Source organism: Oryx dammah, unplaced genomic scaffold (assembly GCF_014754425.2).
Source record: "Oryx dammah isolate SB20612 unplaced genomic scaffold, SCBI_Odam_1.1 HiC_scaffold_15, whole genome shotgun sequence".
In the NCBI taxonomy this organism is placed as follows: Eukaryota; Metazoa; Chordata; class Mammalia; order Artiodactyla; family Bovidae; genus Oryx; species Oryx dammah.
Genome location: NW_024070199.1, coordinates 25,480,083 through 25,499,938, shown reverse-complemented (window position 1 = coordinate 25,499,938; position 19,856 = coordinate 25,480,083). Strand labels below are relative to the sequence as shown.

General features: G+C 40.2%; 1 protein-coding gene across 7 annotated transcripts in view; it reads right to left on the bottom strand.

Moving 5' to 3' along the window:
• HPS5 (HPS5 biogenesis of lysosomal organelles complex 2 subunit 2) overlaps nt 1–19,856 on the bottom strand; it is a 47,145-nt gene that overhangs the window by 20,434 nt on the left and 6,855 nt on the right. For 3 of the 7 annotated variants that reach the window (XM_040255700.1, XM_040255706.1, XM_040255702.1), the window contains exons 2-13: nt 17,335–18,431; nt 15,540–15,650; nt 15,307–15,371; nt 14,660–14,852; nt 13,419–13,552; nt 8,821–9,033; nt 8,435–8,506; nt 4,680–4,768; nt 3,401–3,579; nt 2,377–2,535; nt 1,608–1,794; nt 820–943 (exon numbers count right to left, since the gene is read on the bottom strand). In XM_040255700.1, coding sequence (XP_040111634.1) covers nt 820–943; nt 1,608–1,794; nt 2,377–2,535; nt 3,401–3,579; nt 4,680–4,768; nt 8,435–8,506; nt 8,821–9,033; nt 13,419–13,552; nt 14,660–14,852; nt 15,307–15,371; nt 15,540–15,650; nt 17,335–17,442 — 1,634 coding nt within the window. In that variant the 5' untranslated portion in view covers nt 17,443–18,431. The remainder of the gene's footprint in view (nt 1–819; nt 944–1,607; nt 1,795–2,376; nt 2,536–3,400; nt 3,580–4,679; nt 4,769–8,434; nt 8,507–8,820; nt 9,034–13,418; nt 13,553–14,659; nt 14,853–15,306; nt 15,372–15,539; nt 15,651–17,334; nt 18,432–19,856) is intronic. The other 4 variants (XM_040255701.1, XM_040255703.1, XM_040255704.1 and 1 more) reach the window with 4 other exon arrangements.

Here is a 19,856-nt window from a genome sequence, read left to right as displayed (position 1 = left end):
AATACCAATAAACTAACATGAAAAAGGTCTCATTACTGCCAAGAATAAAAATTTCAGTACACGAGTTCTCTACGTTCCTGTTAGTCTCTGAAGGGAACCGGGACTTACTAACAAGACTCTGTTTATTGCAACTTCCCTAACCAAACTACATATTTCACATAAGGCTCACATACATTTTATAATATAAAAAGGATGCACATCATTTACTAAACTACTTTGATTCAGCCCTAAAGAAAAGGTCTTTAATTCCAGCTGCGCCTGCAATGTTTCTGCATGTGATCATCCTAAGCCATAGAATTTCTCCATGAAACTGCTAATCTGTCACATTTATCCTTCTTGGAAAGCAAATATGTATCCAATAGAACTCAGTTTGGCAGCCCTGGCACAAAGTCTTCTCTTTCATGGTCAATCCCAGGCCCACAGAGTAGTTAGAAAGATTTCTGAGGAGTCTCCAACTCTGAGCCCAAACTGAGAAATGATTAAGAAATGACTAATGCTATGTGGAAACTTTTCCTATCAAGGATGAGGGGAAAAAAAGATTTTTAAACTTTTGCCCAGTCTGGGGGAGAAGGGGGAGGTGGGAAGCACATTTGTAACAATTCAAATATCCAGCTACTCAAACAATCTTGAGGGTAGTTACATTCCCCAAAATTGAAATGAGAAGTTAACAACTTCATGTAACAGCCTATATGAGGGATAACCTAGTGACTTCCTTTTAAGTCATTTAAAATGTCTTTCTATTCTCAGCACAGACATGCCTAATATGACAACAGAAGTAAAACCAGAAATGGGATTAAATGACAAGACTAATGAGCTTACCTCTCCTTGACGGCCTGAAGAGACACAAGAGGAGATGGAGAACGAAATGATAATGGAATGCCGAAGGGGAGAAAAGTTTCACTTTTATCCGTCTCAAATGCCACGGATGCGTGAGAAACGTGATCTGGATGAATGGAATCAGGGAAAAGAAACAAAATCTAATCACACGAAGAGTTTTTTACTCTTTAAAGAAATTCTGAAATGAATAAACCAAAAGAAATAAAAGATTCAATACCAAAATCACAACTGACCCAAATACAAATGAGTGGAACACAGGTTTACGAGATGCTCAAGATGGTCCACATATAAAACACTCAGACAGGTACCTTAGTTTTTCCTACTAACCCTGAATCCCCATAGTCATAAAGGAAGTTTAGAGTCTCTATTAATCTCTTCTCAAGAGTTCGGCCACAGGAATACTTGAACATCGAAAAGTGAAGGCAATGACCCCCAAAACTGTAGTAATTTTTCATTCCTAATGAAAAATAATTCGGTTAGTCAGGATAAAATTGTTCCACTCTTTTGGTTAATGACTTCCTCTCTTAACCTTTCCCGCTCTTTAATACAAGATCAATATTAGGAACTTTACCAAATTTAGCTTAAACATGAGAGAGAAAAATTCCAACTAAACATAAACCCATTCCTCTAATGGTGAAGAGATCAATCAGTCTGGATGGAAACTCTATCAACTTAATAAAAATTATTAATACCTCGTAAAGGAAAAATAAAGAAGCCACAGAAAATAACTGCTTCACATCAGCAATCAATAAAAACTTTCCTTTCCTCACCTTCACTTCCCTGGGAGCCACAGCAATGATCTGGTTGGTCCTCTTCTTGATGTGAGGCGAACTCTTTAAGTCTCTCATCTTCTGAGAGTGTTTGGCTGTGAAGGGAACAAGAGTCTTCATCTGACTGACTGCCTCTTCTACTATTAATGATACGATAAATACCAGAGTCCAAAATGCTGAAACTTTCCTAAAAAGAAAAAGAATTAAAGAAAAATTAAAATGTTTATAACACGGTATAGCTCTTTTAAGGAAAAAATCAACAATAAAAGCAGTAAGTCATTAATAACAATTATGGTTTATTAGAACAAAACGGTAAGCAAGGTCTCGCTGCCTGGCAGCCGGTCCCTCTGACGTGCCTGCAGCATCACGCGACCAGATTTCTCCAGCCAGTCTCCACCAAGACTGGCAGTGAGAATGAGGATTAAACGAGACAATCCTGAGCTGCCCTGAGACTCAAGCTAACATGAAGCATCTGAAACCACATATTAGGGGCAATTTAACTTGTACCAGATGCCACATAATGTACATTTTCAAACAAGATATAATAAACAATGACAAAACAAAACACAGTTCTAAGACACACACAAAGAAGTGCTTCAGAGAGCTGTCCAAGAGGTGAAAGAAAGCCCCCTCTTGACACCCGCCACCTCCCCTCCAGTATAAACACTGGAAAGAAGCTAAGTTTTGGGATCCTGGAAGTAAGTGAGGACAACCTCATGGAGAACATCTCACTGTAGAGCAAAACCCTTTGAAAAGTGCGAATACCTACATGTGATGAAATGGAGCTCCTTCTACTGCTACAGGCTGAATCCAAAGGTTCCAATTTTAAGATCAACTCTTCCAGTTGGGAAACTAGATCACCATAGGTTGTTAAGTCCAGCTGAGATTTCAAGTGTTCCAATTTATCTACAGGTAAAGTTTTTCTTCCCTAATAAAAACAAGTAGAAACCCAATAGGAGAGCTTTCCATTTGTAACTAATTCCATATTCAAAGTGCTAATACATTGACAGAAGTCTAACATAGAACATAAAACCTCAAAGGTGCTTTAAAGGGGCTTTAAAAGCTAGTAAAAGACTTAATGAGAATTTTCTTAGGAATTAAGCATTTAATTAAGAGTTACTGCACACATAATAATTTCACTTAAAACCAGGCCTGAAACTAAAATAAATTTGTGGGTAAATTTTATTTTGGGGCTTCCCTGGTGGCACAGATAGTGAAGAATCTGCCTGTAATGTAGAAGACCCAGGTTTGATCCCTGGATCGGGAAGATCCCCTAGAGAAGGGAATGACTACCCACTCCAGTATCCTTGCCTGGAGAATTACATGGACAGAGGAGCCTGGAGAGCTACAGTCCATAGGGTCACAAAGAGTAGGACAGGACTAAGTGACTAACACACACACGGTTTTTCTTGCCCCCACTCCCCACTCCAGACTTACAGGTCATGCTTCCTTTGGGGATTTATTACTGCTTAATCTGCAAGCTAATGTGCTGTTCACAGCTGCTCAGTTGTCTCCGGCTCTTTACAACCCTATGGACCATAGCCCAGCAGGCTCCTCTGTCCATGGGATTTTCCAGGCAAGGATACTGGAGTGGGTTGCCATGCCCTCCTCCAGGGGCTCTTCCCAACCCAGGGGTCAAACTCACATCTCCTGCATTGGCAGATGGATTCTTTACCCCTCAGCCACCTGTGAAGCCCCCTGCAGACTAATAAGTATAAACAACTGTATAGCATAATTCCACAAGCCAGATTGATCTTAACAACCCAGATGAACATGTAAGCTGACTGACTCACTCTGCTGGCAATGACAGAATTTTGGAAAAGACAGCAAGTTCGAGCAGCCAGGTTCCACAGGCCTCTCCTTATCAGACGCTCCACACAGCGCTCCACAGACAACAGGGAGAGATGTGAGACCTTCCCATTCAGGTGTAAACAGAACAGCTCATTCTTGCAAACAGCCACATCCTGAATATCTACAAAAACCACAGGGGTGAACATGCAGGACGCTAACCAAATATTTCTTTTCCATTTTTGTGACTGGACGAAATTACTTTAATAAATTCATTTTATACAGTTTGGTTTGATCGAATTTCACCTCTATTTTTATATTTTCATTTCAAAGAGAAAATCATATTTTAGACACTATTCTAAAAAGATCAAGAATAAGAGGAATACCTGTCTGACCTAAAACACTATATTTTAAAATGCTATTTTTTTGTGAAAAGAAGGGCACTTTAAAAGAGGGTACTTTTGAGACCAGACTATCACATTTCTGAGAGTAACAAATTTGATGTCAATAAACAGACTTTAACACATATGTTAATCAACAAACTGTTCCTAAAAAAATACCTGTCTTGGCAGAACATCATGAAAGAATCTAAAACACTAGTTTTCACAGGAGACCCTCAGGAAACTTAATTCACAAGAAATCAATGTTGATCAGATCATGAGATAATGGTTCATTTATCTTTTATATGTTTTTACAAAGTACAAAATGACTCGTAAATCAAGATACAATCTCTGGGCAATCATACTAAAAATCTTAAGATTTATTGCCTCCATTTCTGGTTTAAACCAGAAGAATACAGCGACCGATAGTCTTTGCCTCAGCCACATAAAATAGCTATTGTTCCCACAAGGACTTTTCAAATTCCCCCCTCCCCTGCCCTCCGCCCTGTTTTTTGCACACGAAGAGTGTTTATTAACTCAGGGCTTCCCCAATATGTCAACCCCAAATTATTAAGCCACAAAACAAGAGTTAAAGCAAGTTTTCTAACAGAGATAAAGACTAAGGGTAAGTAGAAGGGGAAAATTAACTCATTCAATCTTTAGCAGTGGTTGCTAATACTTAAGAATAAATGAAAATTTTATTTAAAATAACTAACTACAAATTCACAAATGTATACTTGGGAAGTACCTTATAATGGAATACACCTATGATGTTAATCTTTAAAAGAAATGTCACCACTTTCTACTTTCTACTTCTTACATTGCAAGAGAATCCTCCTACAATAATTAAATCTTTCACAAGCATGCAATTAAAAATTATATAAGGAAAAAAAAGCATAATTACCTTTGACTTCACTCCAAAGAAGAACTTGAACATTCTGAGGAATGAAAATATAAATTCCTCTTTCTGTCCAAGTCAGCACACAATGCTCACTGCAAGAAAACATGGAAGAGGTCAAGAGAATTCTAGTTTGCTCGGACTCAGAAGTTTATGATATAATTCCCTGAATTCAGACTCTCACATTAGCTATTAAAGCAAGATCTGCCTAAACAGAGAAAACCCAACAGTAAATTCAGCTAATCATGTCCTATCACCTCTTTTGTCTGTGACAAAAGCCCACTGAAAGATATCATAACATGATGCCAAAATGGGAAAAATTCAGATACACTAAATACATTCTACAAAAATAAAACGCTGGTGTCTTACCTGATGTTTGTTAAAATAGCTAAACCTCCCATATCTGGTATGACAGAGCCCATTTAAAACAAAGACTAAACATAACATTTTACCATTCCTCACTGCTCTGGTGAGCTACTTTTAGGGAGGGAAATAATTTGATGTCCTTAGTTTTATGTGGGCAATAAAAGGTTGAAAATTCCCAGTCAACTCTGGGAGGTTTTTTTTGTTTGTTTTTATTAAAGGCTATACCTGTATTATCTAACCTTGCAGCAACTCATTAAGATAGAAGCATTATTCCTATTTTGTAAAAAAGAAAAACTGAAGCCCAGAGAGATAAATAATATGTCGAAGGCCATTCAGCATGACTATACAAGAGTCCAAATTTATCCCAAGGAGTCTGGGTCCAAAACCTGGACTTTTTTCTCCACACCTCATAGAATCTACTGCTACCCTCACTGATCCTCAATGATCCACCCACTGTTATCTGGAATTCTGAACACTGCACTTACCTATAGTCTTGAAAGGTCACAGATTTTCTAGCTGCCAAACCCAATAACCTCCTTCTTCATTCTCCTTCTTAGCCCCCAGCAGGGGCCAACTCTGCATATTGTCCCTTCCTTCCTGAATCTCACTTCCTAGACTCTGGACACTGCTTCTTCATCCACCTCCCTTTCCAGTCCTCTGGCGCTCTCCATCTTGGCTCATTTCCTTCTATGCTCCTTTGCTCATGTATCTCATTTACCCTCTCCAGGCTGCTATTGCTTTTTTATACACCGTTGGTAATCCCTACTTCTTGTTCCTGGTCAGAGCAATCTCCATATATAACATTCTCATCCTAACCACCTCTCAAGGATTAGCAGCAGCTTTACTCCCCTTTGAAATCCTCTGTGACAGCCCTCAGCCATTGCTCACAACTCTTAGTTTTGATTGCTGTTAAACATTTTCTAGAAATAAACTATATCTCTCCAAAAATTATGATCTTGAGAACATGGACTTTTATTTAGTTTATGCCTCCAAGTGTACTACAAATGGTAGGTACCAGGTGGTTACAAAACCAAGAGTGATATTTAATAGGAACTGGGTCATCACACAAATATTAAACATTTTGCCAATATAAGATCAGATCACTGTCCCTACAGAAAAGTAACCTTTGTCACAAAGAAGAAAGAAATCATCAGAACCATAGTTAAAACTAAAATTGGAAGGTTGCCTTTAGGAGCCAGAGGGGAAAAAAATCAGACCAGAAGATCCTTGAATACAGAGATACAGGATCACGGTTTTGATACTGAACTTCATACTCAGGTTGGAAAAATTCCGTAAAAATACGTATGGGCTAGGGCAGGGGAGGGAGACTTACATAAGAGCTGAGACTTTGTCATTTATACAGCCTTCATCCCCTTATAATAAACAGAAAGCGACACAAGCCTAACAACATTGTTTAAAAAGTTAAAGAAGGGAGGGATTTCCCTGGTGGTCCTGTGGCTTGGACTCCATGCTTCCAATGCCCCATGTTCAATCCCTGGTCAGGGAGCTAGATCCCACATGCACAACTAAGAGTTCACATGGTGCAACAAAAGAGCCTGCAATGCAGATCAAAGATCCTGCGTGCCACAACTGAGACCCAGCACAGCCAAGTAAATAAATACAATTTTTTTTTTAAGTTAAAAACAGGAATGTGATACCAGTGTACAGAAAAGGAAATTAAGTGTACAAATTTGCTTCCTTGTGGGACTTCCTCGTGGGATTCGTGGGTATAACAGTGAAAGTTATCATGACACAAATGGGGGGGAAAAGTAACAACAAGCCCTCTTACTGATTTTTTTTACTTAGTCATTATTTGAGAACTTTCTATGTGCCAAGCACTGTGCCAGCAGTAAAGGAACTAACGGTGCGGTGCTGGGACGGATATGCACAGTACAGTGAGACAGGATGGTGATGGAGGAACGAACAAAAGCGACAGCAGAGCAAGGGGGCAAGCGTCTGACGGAAGCCACTGGAGGAGCCAGGAAAGGCTTCAGAGTGGCACTAATTATTACTTAAGCTGAGGAGTAGGCAGAGCCAGATCACCCAGGACTTTGTTAACTAGGCAGGAACTCTAACGGGAGCTTTAAATAGCTTAACTCAAAAAACTAACACTACCAGGAGAACCAAGCAGACTGTGGCCTTACATTAAAAAAACATACTCTGGGTAAGGGACTTGCCTACACCCCACACATCACACACAGTCAACAAATGCTTAAGTGTCTATGATGGGCCAGGCATTATGCCAAACACTTAAAAAAACACAGTGAATAAAACAGACACCAAGCCCTCATGGACCTTACCGTCTAGGAATAAGATAGGCATACATAGATTTGAATGTGTAATTATAAACTGTGGTAAGTGCCATAAAGAAAGAGTTTTTAATATGCTTCATCTATGGGCAAATAAATAGCTTTCTCCAGCAACTTTCAGGGTGAATTATGGATTTATCAAAGAGTTACACTCTTTACAACTGACTTCCAAATATTTCAGTGGAGATAGTGCAACATATACATACCTTAGTTAGGGGCAGTTAGTTGACATTTCAAGTGTTTTGTTTTTTGTTTTTTTAATTACATTCAAAAAGAGGTTAGTTTGTCTTTGAAAAAACTCAATCAGGAGCCAAACTCCAGACTACCCAATAAGAGCTCTACAGAATGTTTCCTCAATCTGTATTAAAGATCTTGTTAATTAGCCTAAGGGATATTAGAAATAATATCCTATTGCTGAAATAAGAGAAGTTCAAGACATATAGACTGACTGGAAACCATACAGTGGGCACTCACTCCCATGCTTGTAGAACAAGCTGTTAAGAACTGGCAAGCCCAGTAGCTAACAGCTCTAAGTGGCACTCTGTGCTACCACTTAATAGTAGACTTTTTTGTACCTAACCCAAATAGAAAGCTAGCTAAACTCTGACGTTAGAATATGGCTGGCTGGATCCAACTTGAGCAGATTTTTCATGCAAAGCACCTAAAGAACAGGGAGCTGAAATTTCACATTTACAAGAACAAATTCTACAACTACTTCTGCACTTGCTAAGAAACATACATATGCAGCAGATTTCAGTCTGAGGCTTGCTTTCATTGTTGTATCCCACCAGGGAGGGGAGGTTATGAAAGAATGTATACCTATAGCTCTGAGCTCTAAGTGTCAGATGTACCCAACAACTATAAAGTGTTCAAGTGGTTTAGGGCAGTTCAAACCAGAAAGGGAAGTGTATTTCTATGCTTTTTTACCATTCCTCTTATATATAGCACTTTACACAGTCATTTCCTGATTTTCTAAAAATGATTTAGTACAAAAACAAACTTAAAAAGCTAACTGCCTCTGAACAAGAAACAGATGAAGTTTTTTTTTTGTTTGTTTGTTTTTAAGGATCAAAGAGAGAAACTTACCTAACATGTAAGAGTTTGCGGAAAGACAAAGACTGGGAGGATCCAATCGAATGATCATACTGAGGTTCTGATCTAGGAAGTAAACATGATTCATGATTTAATCACAATATAAAAGTACCTTTTTCAATACACAGGAAAATTTCTGCCTACAAAACAAATTCAAGAGCCAGTTCACTGCATTTGCTCTTGTTCAATTTGCTTTAACCATGTAAAAAATAACTGATTAAAGAGTTTTAGGTTTCTCTGAATCTTTTATTAAAAATTCTACTTCACTCTTAAAAGGTATGATAAAATCTTTGATGCATATAGAACGTCAGAGATTTCAACCCAACCCCCACCCCATGTAAGTTCCTCAAATACTTCCTGCTGAACACATAAGTCATTACCTTAGATTAATCACAGGAAGAGGTGGCGAGGAGAGGAGTTTCTTAAACTGATGTGTGCTTAAAACTTCTCCATCAAAGTTCACCTCCCACATCCTGGAGCCGGGGCGAGCACAGTATATTAGGGGCTGCTGGCCTGCAGAACACCTTCCCGGGAAGAAACAAGCTCCATATTCTCCATCTCTTTCCTTGTTTCCAATTTTCCAAAATTTTTCTCTGATACCCCCCACAAAAAAAGAAAAATCATGTTTACTGACAGAAACGTCAAAAGCACTGGCACTGCAAATCCACATGGCCATAAGAAGCCCACCCACAAGGTCCTCCCTTTCTTCATGTTAGCAATTTACTGGAATGAACAACAGAATGGAAAGATCAAAACAGGGCTACAACTCTCATTTGCCATTAACTACTTCTGTTATAGGAAGCAAAACACTCCAGGTTAGTACTCAGTTTATTAGCCACAGTTAGAGTTAATGTGAAGGCTCTTTTTCAAAACTAAAAGATGAGTGCTACCAAACCATTTCCTACATCCTTAAATCCTACTGATGGCTCATCTTGTTTTTCACCTACCCCGTGGAGGCCACTGATACTCTCCAATCCTGCCTCCAGGCCACTCGTCTGTCACAAATACCCAATAACGCCTCACTCTTTCCTCAAAACGCTAAGTCCTTCTGAAAGCCTGTACCTTGGAACATTCCGTTCCCTTAGGATTACACGAACTAGATATATAAAAGAACTGCACATACAAAACTGCCTGAGAACATGGAGGGTGACAATGAGTATGCCTCTTCCCAAACACTCCTTTATTTTTCATGAGCTAACTCCATCCTTCCTCCTCTGACAGTCTTCTCTGACTCCTACAAGCAGAATTTCAGGCTTCCCACGCCATGTTTTCAAAGCATTCACCGCATTACATGTGGCAGTGGTGTCTACTTGAATGGTAGGTGCTAGTAGCAAAGAACCCACCTACCCATGTAGGAGACACAAGAGACTCTGGTTCCATCCCTGGGTAGGGATTTTGATCCCTAGGTAGGGAAGATCCCTGGAGGAGGGCATGGCAACCCTCGCCAGTATTCTTGTATACAGAATCCCCATGGATGGAGGAGCCTGGCAGGCTACAGTCCATAGGGTCGCAAAGAGTCAGACACAACTAAAGTGACTTAGCACCCGCACACGCACCCTGCACTCAACTTGCTTCATGAATAAAACAAAACATCAGCTTTACTAGAAGAATAGTTTTAAGGATTAACTAAAATAAGCCAGAAATGTATTTTATTTCCCAAATAAGGAACATAAGTAATGAAACCATAACTTCCTGTATTGCTCTGTATGCACTTCAAAGCACTTTCACATACATAATTCTTCTAGTAAAGCTCATTAACAACACTGACAGAAAGCTGTAGGAAAAGCAACCTCGTATCTCACTTGGGTCAGTTATCGGGAGCCTTGGTTTGAACAAAAAAACATGTTTGTTTGGAAAGGAATATAGCTTGAAACAAACAAAACTTTAACATAAATAAAAAATTTTAATTATTGTACTATCCATGATCCCCCAAACTGAATTCTAGCTAATGAAGAAGGCATTTCTAAAACATGTTATTTTTGCAGTTGGCTATCCTTATAACCAACTCTAGTCACAATCCTGTGAAATGGGAATTAGCAACTATATTCAGTTCAGTTGCTCAGTCAGGTCCGACTCTTTGCGACCCCATGAATCGCAGCACGCCAGGTCTCCCTGTCCATCACCAACTCCCGGAGTTCACTCATACTCATGTCCATTGAGTTGGTGATGCCATCCAGCCATCTCATCCTCTGTCGTTCCCTTTTCCTCCTGCCCACCATCCCTCCCAGCATCAGAGTCTTTTCCAGTAAGTCAACTCTTCACATGAGGTGGCCAAAGTACTGGAGTTTCAGCTTTAGCATCATTCCTTCCAAAGAAAACCCAGGACTGATTTCCTTGAGGATTGACTGCTTTGGTCTCCTTGCAGTCCAAGGGACTCACAAGAGTCTTCTCCAACACCACAGTTCAAAAGCATCAATTATTTGGCACTCAGCCTTCTTCACAGTCCAACTCTCACATCCATACACGACCACTGGAAAAACCATAGCCTTGACTAGATGGACCTTAGTTGGCAAAGTAATGTCTCTGCTTTTCAATATGCTATCCAAGTTGGTCACAGCTTTTCTTCCAAGGAGTAAGCGTCTTTTAATTTCATGGCTGCAGTCACCATCTGCAGTGATTTTGGAGCCCCAAAAAATAAAGTCTGACACTGTTTCCACTGTTTCCCCATCTATTTCCCAAGAAGTCATGGGGCCAGATGCCATGATCTTCATTTTCTGAATGTTGAGCTTTAAGCCAACTTTTTCACTCTCCTCTTTCACTTTCATCAAGAGGCTTTTTAGTTCGTCTTCACTTTCTGCCATAAGGGTGGTGTCATCTGCATATCTGAGGTTACTGATATTTCTCCCGGCAATCTTGATTCCAGCTTGTGCTTCATCCAACCAAGCATTTCTCATTTGCACAGAGATAAAAATAAACCTCCATTTATTTATTTAGTTCTTTATACCATTTCACAAGATTCTCAAAACAACCCCAGTAAGATGTTAATTCAGTCCAGTGGTCTGTCCACTTGTCAGAATGTCAGTCAGATTTCTGAACTGGACTGTGTAGTAAATAGCAAAAACCACACATGAAGAATAGTTACGAAATTTGTGAGATTAACTAATATTTTATCAAAATCTCAAGGGTAGATTTAATGGCCAAAAGGTCCAATATCAAAGGATATACTAGAAGTGACTGAGGTACAGAAAAGGCACAAAATCAAGAAAGAAAGATTCTAGTCTGCCTCCTCCAGCTGCATGATGTCAGGCAAGCTCAATTACTCACTAGGTCTAGGCTAAAAGTGAACGGGTGACATTGGATGATGTCCAGTTCTGTAAGTCTAACTTCATCACTGATCCACAGACTGAAATAAGTCAGAACCAAGTACATTCCCCTTCCTACTAGTTCCAGGTATACGGATGCTTTGTGTCTCAAAGTCTTGCTCCACAGCTGTATACCTAGGTTCTGATGCCAGACACCTGCAACCTCCTATTACTGGTCTCCTTTCCACAAGTCTTTCTCATCCCAAGAAAACAAAGTGCAATCTCTCCTCACCTTCTCACAAGATAGAAGAACCCCTAGAAAGACATAAAAAGCTTCCAATCCTGGATAGTTCTAAGAGGACCAACTTCCAAACCCTGATTTTCCACATGTACACTTCCTTAAAATGATCTGAGGGCCCATGTACTTAGTTAGAGTGACATTTACAGCTGTCACTCTCAGTATGGTGCAAACTTACCAACGGGATCCCCAGCAACTTCCATCTCAAGCCAGAAGGACACATCTTGGAATATGCTTAATTCTTTCTTGCTGCTCCCCAAGAGGCTGCACCTTCCTACTAGAACAGCCTCTTGCCTCCTACCTTTCTGCCTCCAAACTTCACCTACTAAACCTCCTCATCAAATCACTGAAGCTGGCTAGCAGACTCACAGGGGTTTATTAAGTAATTCTCTCTTCTTTTGTGTGTGCTCAAAATTCTTCATAATAAATTTCTGAAAGAGGGGAAGGGTTCAGAGGAATATGGGAGCTGGCCAAGGCTACTAGAAGGGAAAAGGTGGGGTGGGGGGCAGTGAATATTTCTATGCAGTGAGAATGGCTGAGGAACTTAAGCACAGTGATACACAAGATTTATTCATTTCAAGCCATTTCCTGTTCTGGTATTTCACAGCCACTACCAATACACTCCTTTGCCATTCACTGGCCCTTTGGCTTGACCCTTGTGAAAGTGAATTCGCTCAGTCGTATCCAACTCGTTGCAACCCCGTGGACTGTAGCCCACCAGGCTCCTCTGTCCATGGGATTCTCCAGGCAAGAATACTGGAGTAGGTTACCATTTCCTTCTCCACGGGATCTTCCTGACCCAGGGATCAAACCCAGGTCTCCCGCATTGCAGGCAGACACTTTAACCTCTGAGCCACCAGGGAAGCCCACTTGGCTTGATCTTTGAGATTTCAGTAAATATTTGTCAGCTTCACAAAGTTCTTACTTAGTCTTCACCCAGTTCTACCTTTTAGTAAAATTCTATTAAATACACAGCAAAATTCCACATCACCATAAAATCTGAGACTCTGAGCCATGTGGGAGAGCAACTCTCCTGGGTTCCATTATCCTTGCTCTCCACCTGGGCACCTTTCCCGAAAAGTCTCTTGCTTTTCCAGCAAAAGAAAAAAAGAAAAAAACTACATAGCCAATTTCAACAACAACAAACTCAATCAAAGAAGACGCCCTGATTCCCCATACAGGAACAGGCCTTTGTTTAGCCTTCCTTCGTGGCACTCAGACCAGGCTTCTTGGTAGAACTGAGTTTGTGCCTTAGTCACCCACTGGACTACGGTCACTCTCCTTGATATCCTCTCTGTTCTCTAACATCAACTTGCACAGAGCTGGTTCCTTATTAATATTTGTATAACTGAATTGAAGAAATTGGGCGAGATGACTTCTAAGTCCCTTCCAGCTCTGAAATTCTGTATTCCCAATGACTCATGGTTAGTAAATGTACCTCTCAGTGTCACACAAGAAGGATCGAGTAAGCGAAGATACAAGGAGTCTTCCATCCAAATAATCTAACTGGACGACACAGGAATCAACTGTCGTGATTGTCTGAACAGGAAACATCACAAAGGCAGCGGCTGCCTAAAGGGGACGTGATGAGAAAATAAAATTTATCTTTCTGTATACACATGATCCTCCTCTCTTTACCTTTTAAACGAAAACAGCTTAGAGATCAAAACAAAAATTTTAAACAGGCCAAAATTAATTTGCCTGTTAGACTATCAGTTTCATCCATTCAACGAATGGATCTACATAACTGCAGAGAATTCTTAAGGCTCTGTTTATGATTATCTATTCTTAGAAGTTGGAATGAAAAAGACAAAATAAGTTTTGGAATATGTGAGAGAACTGTTCACCAGTAGACAGTACTTCTCCACTTGGAAAAAGAGACAAACTAGGGCTAAGAATCCCAAATGTATTTCGATGAAAAATACGTTATGAATCAAGCGGTAACTGTGATGGGTCATCGTGAATATTTCATTAACACATCAAGAATACTCTGATGTGTTAACTAAAAGAATAATTAGGCAATGGTATTTAGATCTCTTCTAATCTGCCACGATCCTCCAAGGAAATAAGCCAATGAGAGACAAGTTCCCCACTTCTGATGTAACAGCTTTGGAAAAGGAGGACAGTGAAAAGCAGGTCCGCTGTCTTAATGGCAAACTAGAGCATTCCACAAAGCCTCAGGACCCACATTGCTAAGCCCAATCCAGGGAGTGCCTTTAAGATTCCATTCACAAGTTACCTCTATTCTGAAAGAAAGTATACCTGCACTCAAGAATTTCTTCAAAATGGGGACCAGGAGACTAGGAGCCTGGGCAACTGGTAACATTCCTCCATGTCTGCCATTTTATTCACATAACTAATAAACAGGCATCTGTTCTTTCTTGACAGCCAACTATTAAAGAACGCTTTGTTTAAGTGGGCCATCCAGGTGAATTATGGAGTAATGTGATAGACAACATGCAAATTATGAAAGTTAGCTCACAGCCATTCTGCAACACGACCAAGATAAACTAGGGTACCATACATACTACATGCAAACAAGTTTTCTCAAAATTAATAGTCTGGGCTCTAGATAACCCTGAAAGACACACAGATCAAACTGTGTTCTTTAATTGAAATTCTGTGAGACAATACCTTATATATTCACCCACTTATACAAAGCACTGAACTGTTTCTCACCTTTGCTTGCTTAGAAGTGTTGAGTTTGATGGCAGAAACTTTTCCCAAATGATCACCTACAAATACTCTAAGAATAGCTGTATCCCAACAGAGAGCTGTAACTTTTCGGCCTTTGTGTTCTGAAGACACATAAATTCGTTCTGGTTTCCCACGACGCTCTTGATTTAATTCCCAAACAACTACAAGACCTTGACTGAAAGAATGGAGACACAGAAGCAAATTTTTGGCAGTAGTGAAAAAGGTACAATTTCACTGCATCACAGTATCAACTATATTAAATATATAAGCATATTCTTATTCTTCAGAAAAGAGGAAGTAGAAAGCGAAGATATTAATCTCCTTGCTTTAGTCCACCAATCAAATACAAATAGAGAACTCTGAGGTTCTAAATTATGTTACCTTTCTACTTTGAGGTCTCAGAAATGTTGCCTTATATTAGTGTTTTCCACAAATCCTATCAACTGCCAATTGCCCATCTTGGTTTGCTTGGGTCTAAATGGTTTCCCAGGTCACAGGACTTTCAGTGCTAAAACAGGGTGAGGCCCAGGCACACCAGGATGGTTGGTCACCCTAATAAACACACAACCACATTTTTCAATTTCAGATGCATCTGGGAAAGATCAGATAGTTTCAGAACAGTGTCTCACCTGGTAGCCACGGCAACATAATCGTCATCATGTAAACAGCAGGCGATCTGAGAAATTGCACCTTCCTAGAGCACAGAAGGGAAAGTATTAGGCAGCTCCTCAAAAATGGGTAATTTACTACTCAATCTCAAGTTTTACCTTCTTCTTTTATTCCAAATGATATTTACAATGGAGAACTCACATTTATGACAGATACTCCAGATGGTACATGACAGGGCAACCCTTAATCTTACCCTGTGAGAAAGAAAAAGCCTGTGCTTCCAGCCTTCTTTCTGAATGAGGTTGAGTCCTCCTCCTGAACTGCCCAAAGCCAACCATTTTCGCGACACGGCTATGCTCGTGCACTAGAAACATGGAAACGGACAAGTGAGAGACTCTCAGTCACTTAGCAAATCACACTACTGGAAATAAGATACTGAGAATCTGTGTCAGGCTCCTCCTCACCAGCCTACCCACTGCCCAGTTAGATACCATCCAACGGGACTCAAGCTCTTATTCTAGAATAGTGAAAGACACAGAAGAAAGGACATTTTGGTTTTAACTTTTTAACTGAATCTCAAAATAGCTGAATAGGCTCAACTGTATAAATGAGTAATTTCCCCCTTGGCAGAAGCCAGTTACTGGCTGATTCACCTTCTGGGCAATTCAGCTAGGTCATTCCAGTGCTGACCACAATGATGGAAGATCAAGTACCCAAGGGATAAAGCAACCACTTTAACCATCTGTTCAGGTAAATCCTTTCTAGTCTGTATGATGAGCACAGAAAACCCACAGCTCTGAGATCAAGTGAGACTGTAGAGACGCAAATACAAGTCGCGGTACTATTACGTCTCCCCACACCTTCCGCTCCTTATCCACAAGCAGCAGTGGGCATGCTGCGCCTAGTACACTTGGTAAAAACTACTGACTGGCAAACAAACATATTCCCAATCCTCTTCAATCTTGTTTCTTTCTACCATAGAAGCTGGAAAATCCAAATCTTCACTTACCCAGTTTCTTCTGCAGCTAGGGGGACCCCTGGGACTCAAGTCTAGCTAATGAGACTAAACCCTGTGGGGGCATCCTGGAAAACTCTGCCCTCTCAGATAAACGGTAAAATCTGAAGAGGAAAAAAGCCTTTGTCTCAGGCAGCTCCATCTCACTTGAGCTGCTACTGGAGATATTCAAGACTTGAAGCCAGCCTGCTTATCTTGCAAATGTGACCAACGGTCAATATACAGAAGCTAGCAGAACAGGAAAGATGGAGAGCCTGGGTCCTAAGGAATATCAGTGGCCACCACACTAAACCCAGAAACAACGACCTCAAACCAGGTTATAAACACCTTTATTGCTTGAGCCATTACTGAGAAGATTTTCTGTAACTTGCAGCTAAAAAAATGTCAGCTATCAACCCTCATAATTGTTGCTCATATTACTTTGCCTATTACTTCCTGTTCCTTTGCTCAGAGGCTAGAAGGGTGCTCTGGGGCGAGGAATTGGTTATAAGACTGTTCTTTACCATGTCATTCTTGAGTTTATCAAATGAACTCAAGAGTTTGAGAGAAGCACATACTCCTTCCCACAGAACTAATTTTTGGCTAATTTTGTAATGCTAATTTTTAGCTCTGTTCCCTTAAACAGAGAGGGTACATCAAATTCGTTGTTTTGAAATGAACTTCATAGAACTGCAATGGTTCTTAGTGTTCAAAAGGCAATGAGGTATACTCATTTAAACTACATTATTTTCAATCAAATACATTACTTTCTGAGAGAACGCAGTAAGATTTGGGGGAGGGGGTGGATTCAGTAATCAATATCATGATCTTTAAGGATGGGAAAGAAGGATTCAATCAACTGCTTGAAAAATAAATCAAGAAAGTGCTAAGAAAATACTACTTCTATGCAAAGTATTACAGCACAGGTAAGAATACCCAGGAGTCTATAAAACATAAAAAATGTTTGGGGCGGCGGGGGGGGCACACATGTAACAGAGAACGAACCAAAATATGAATATGAAAATAAAACTGATATATGGATCAAGAAAATCACCTTTAGACGAGTGGAGTCCAGTCTCAGGGCTGAAAGTAATGGATCCAGAGACTCAAATTCTGCAAGAACATGGCTGTAGGACTCTGGTATCACTGGCACAAAAGTCATTTACCCAGACAGATGAAACTACGTTGAGGGACAGGCACAGTGATCCTGAATAAAACCTGCAGAAATAGAATTTAAGACGCGCACCACTCTTTCAGCAAGAATTAAATGAACAAGTGTTACAGCGAAGAACAAAATCTGACCCCATGTTGGATCTGTTCCTTTTAACCTTTGCTCCCGACTGCTGTTGCGATCCATACATAATGGCCTGCCTCAAGGAACCCTGCACCTCTGCCTGAATCTTAAACCAAAATGCCTTTCTTCAGGACCCTCTCTACCTGTGGATGGCTACAGGAAGGGAGAAATTAACAGTCTCCTCCCTGACACTGGCCATTCCAGGAGATATTTGCAAGATTAATAGCCTTTTTACTTTACTTCCTCACCTTCCTCCCCACGCCTATAAAACAATCTGGTATCCAGACCCCAATAAGATGGTTATTTTGAGACTCAAGTCTGCCATTGTCTCGGTCAGCTGCCTTTTCAAATGAAGTTATTCTTTGCCTCAACACTTCTGTCTCCGATTTACTGGCCTGTCATGCGGCGAGCAGAGCAAGTCTGGACTCAGAAACAAGTGGAGAAAACAAGGAAACATGAGAAAGGGACAAGGATCCCCTGCTCTGGAGGTGCCTGGCACCTAGGTGGAAAGAAAACATGTACAAGTGACATTATATGTGACAGTCAGCTTGTACTGTATCATTCCTTGACTCCAAAACTCCCAGAGAAAAAATCCAGACTCTCAAGGTTCTCCATAATCCTATCCTACTCTATTTATCTAACAGTATAGAATAGACACTGCAGAACACAAACTCCAGCTGCAATTCTTTGAGCTGTAAAGCATCTGTCTTTAAGTCTCTCACTACATTCAACGGTTATGAGCCCACAATTCAACAGTGTTTAACAGGAAAGGGCCTCTGGATGGCTTCCTCCAGCCTGTGGAAAGTCGGATGCAGAGAATTAGCACACCAAGGGGAATGAGAGCTTCAGTATCAGACCTGATAGGAAAAAACAGGAGTAAAAATTCACATCCCTGGGATCACAAGTCAGACACAACTTAGTGACTAAACAAAAGAATACAAGGGAGCAAATGCCAACCACCCAGTGAAGACTTTGTAAACTAACAAAAGCATTCTTACCTGTTCAACAACACCCAAGTGTACATTTCTGTCAAATTATACGAGTTTCCAGAAAAAAAGAAACAGAATTTAAGAAAATTCTACCCATTAATTTTAACTTTTCCTCAATCTTTTGTTACCTACCAAGTTGAGAATAAAAATCAAATACCACGGAAAATTTCAGAAATAATTGTTTATACTTGTTTTTAATTATTTATACCTTGTGGTTTTGGTGTGTTTTTTTTTCCCAAAAACACATGTATTCACTCACTCATTTATTCAACAAATATGTACTTAGCACCAACTATGTGCCAGGCATCCTTTTAGATCCCACAGATACAACAGAGGACAAAACAAGTCCTAACATTCATGAAGCATACTTTCCAGAGGCAAAACACATATCAAAGCTTACAATACTTTTTACTACATACACATAACATAGTTTTATTTTCTGCTATTAATGCTGTTTTTAATACAGCTTGATCTGTGCAAGAATGGTGTTCTAGAAAAAAAAAATCTTTAGTACTTCTCCTATACTCAAAATATTATTTAAAAACCTTCTCTCATTCTTTCACCCATTCACATTATTAAGTATTACCGACACAGAAAAATCAGGATCACCAGACAAACAGCTCTGCTCACCATCCAGTTCTACAAGGGTTAAGTCCCAACCCGCTGCAGTTCCTGACCACCAGGGCACTCTGAGAAGAAATTAAGTCAAGAGGATGAGGCCCGCTGCTGCCGACAACAGGCCCCTCAGATAGTTAGATGTATATCCCAGGAAGAATTTTAATCACCTCAGATTTTTATATATCCCCATACATAGAAAAGCACTAAAATCTATTCTTTATGATTAGGAGTAATCTTTTACCAAGATATAGGCTTGCCTGCACTTATTTCCTAGCTAAAATTCACATGTGAACTGTCTTCTCTCCTACCTCTTCAGAGCAGTTTCCTCAGAGCTAACTGAGTGGCTATCGCCCAGGCTAAAGTCCTCAGCAAGCCCCTGAGTAAAATGTAAACTCATAATTCTGGTGTGTTTTTCTCCAAATCAAAAGCTTCCAGTAAAATATGAGGCACAGTGGTGCTAACAAGACAAAATAATTCCAGAAAGCACTTTATAATCAACTGAGGAAAGACAAATCACACACACACACACCCCTCATAAACACACACACACACACCTCATACACACCCCTCATACACACACACACCCCTCATACACACACACACCCCTCATACACACACACACACACCTCACACACACACACCTCATACACACACACACACCTCATACACACACAC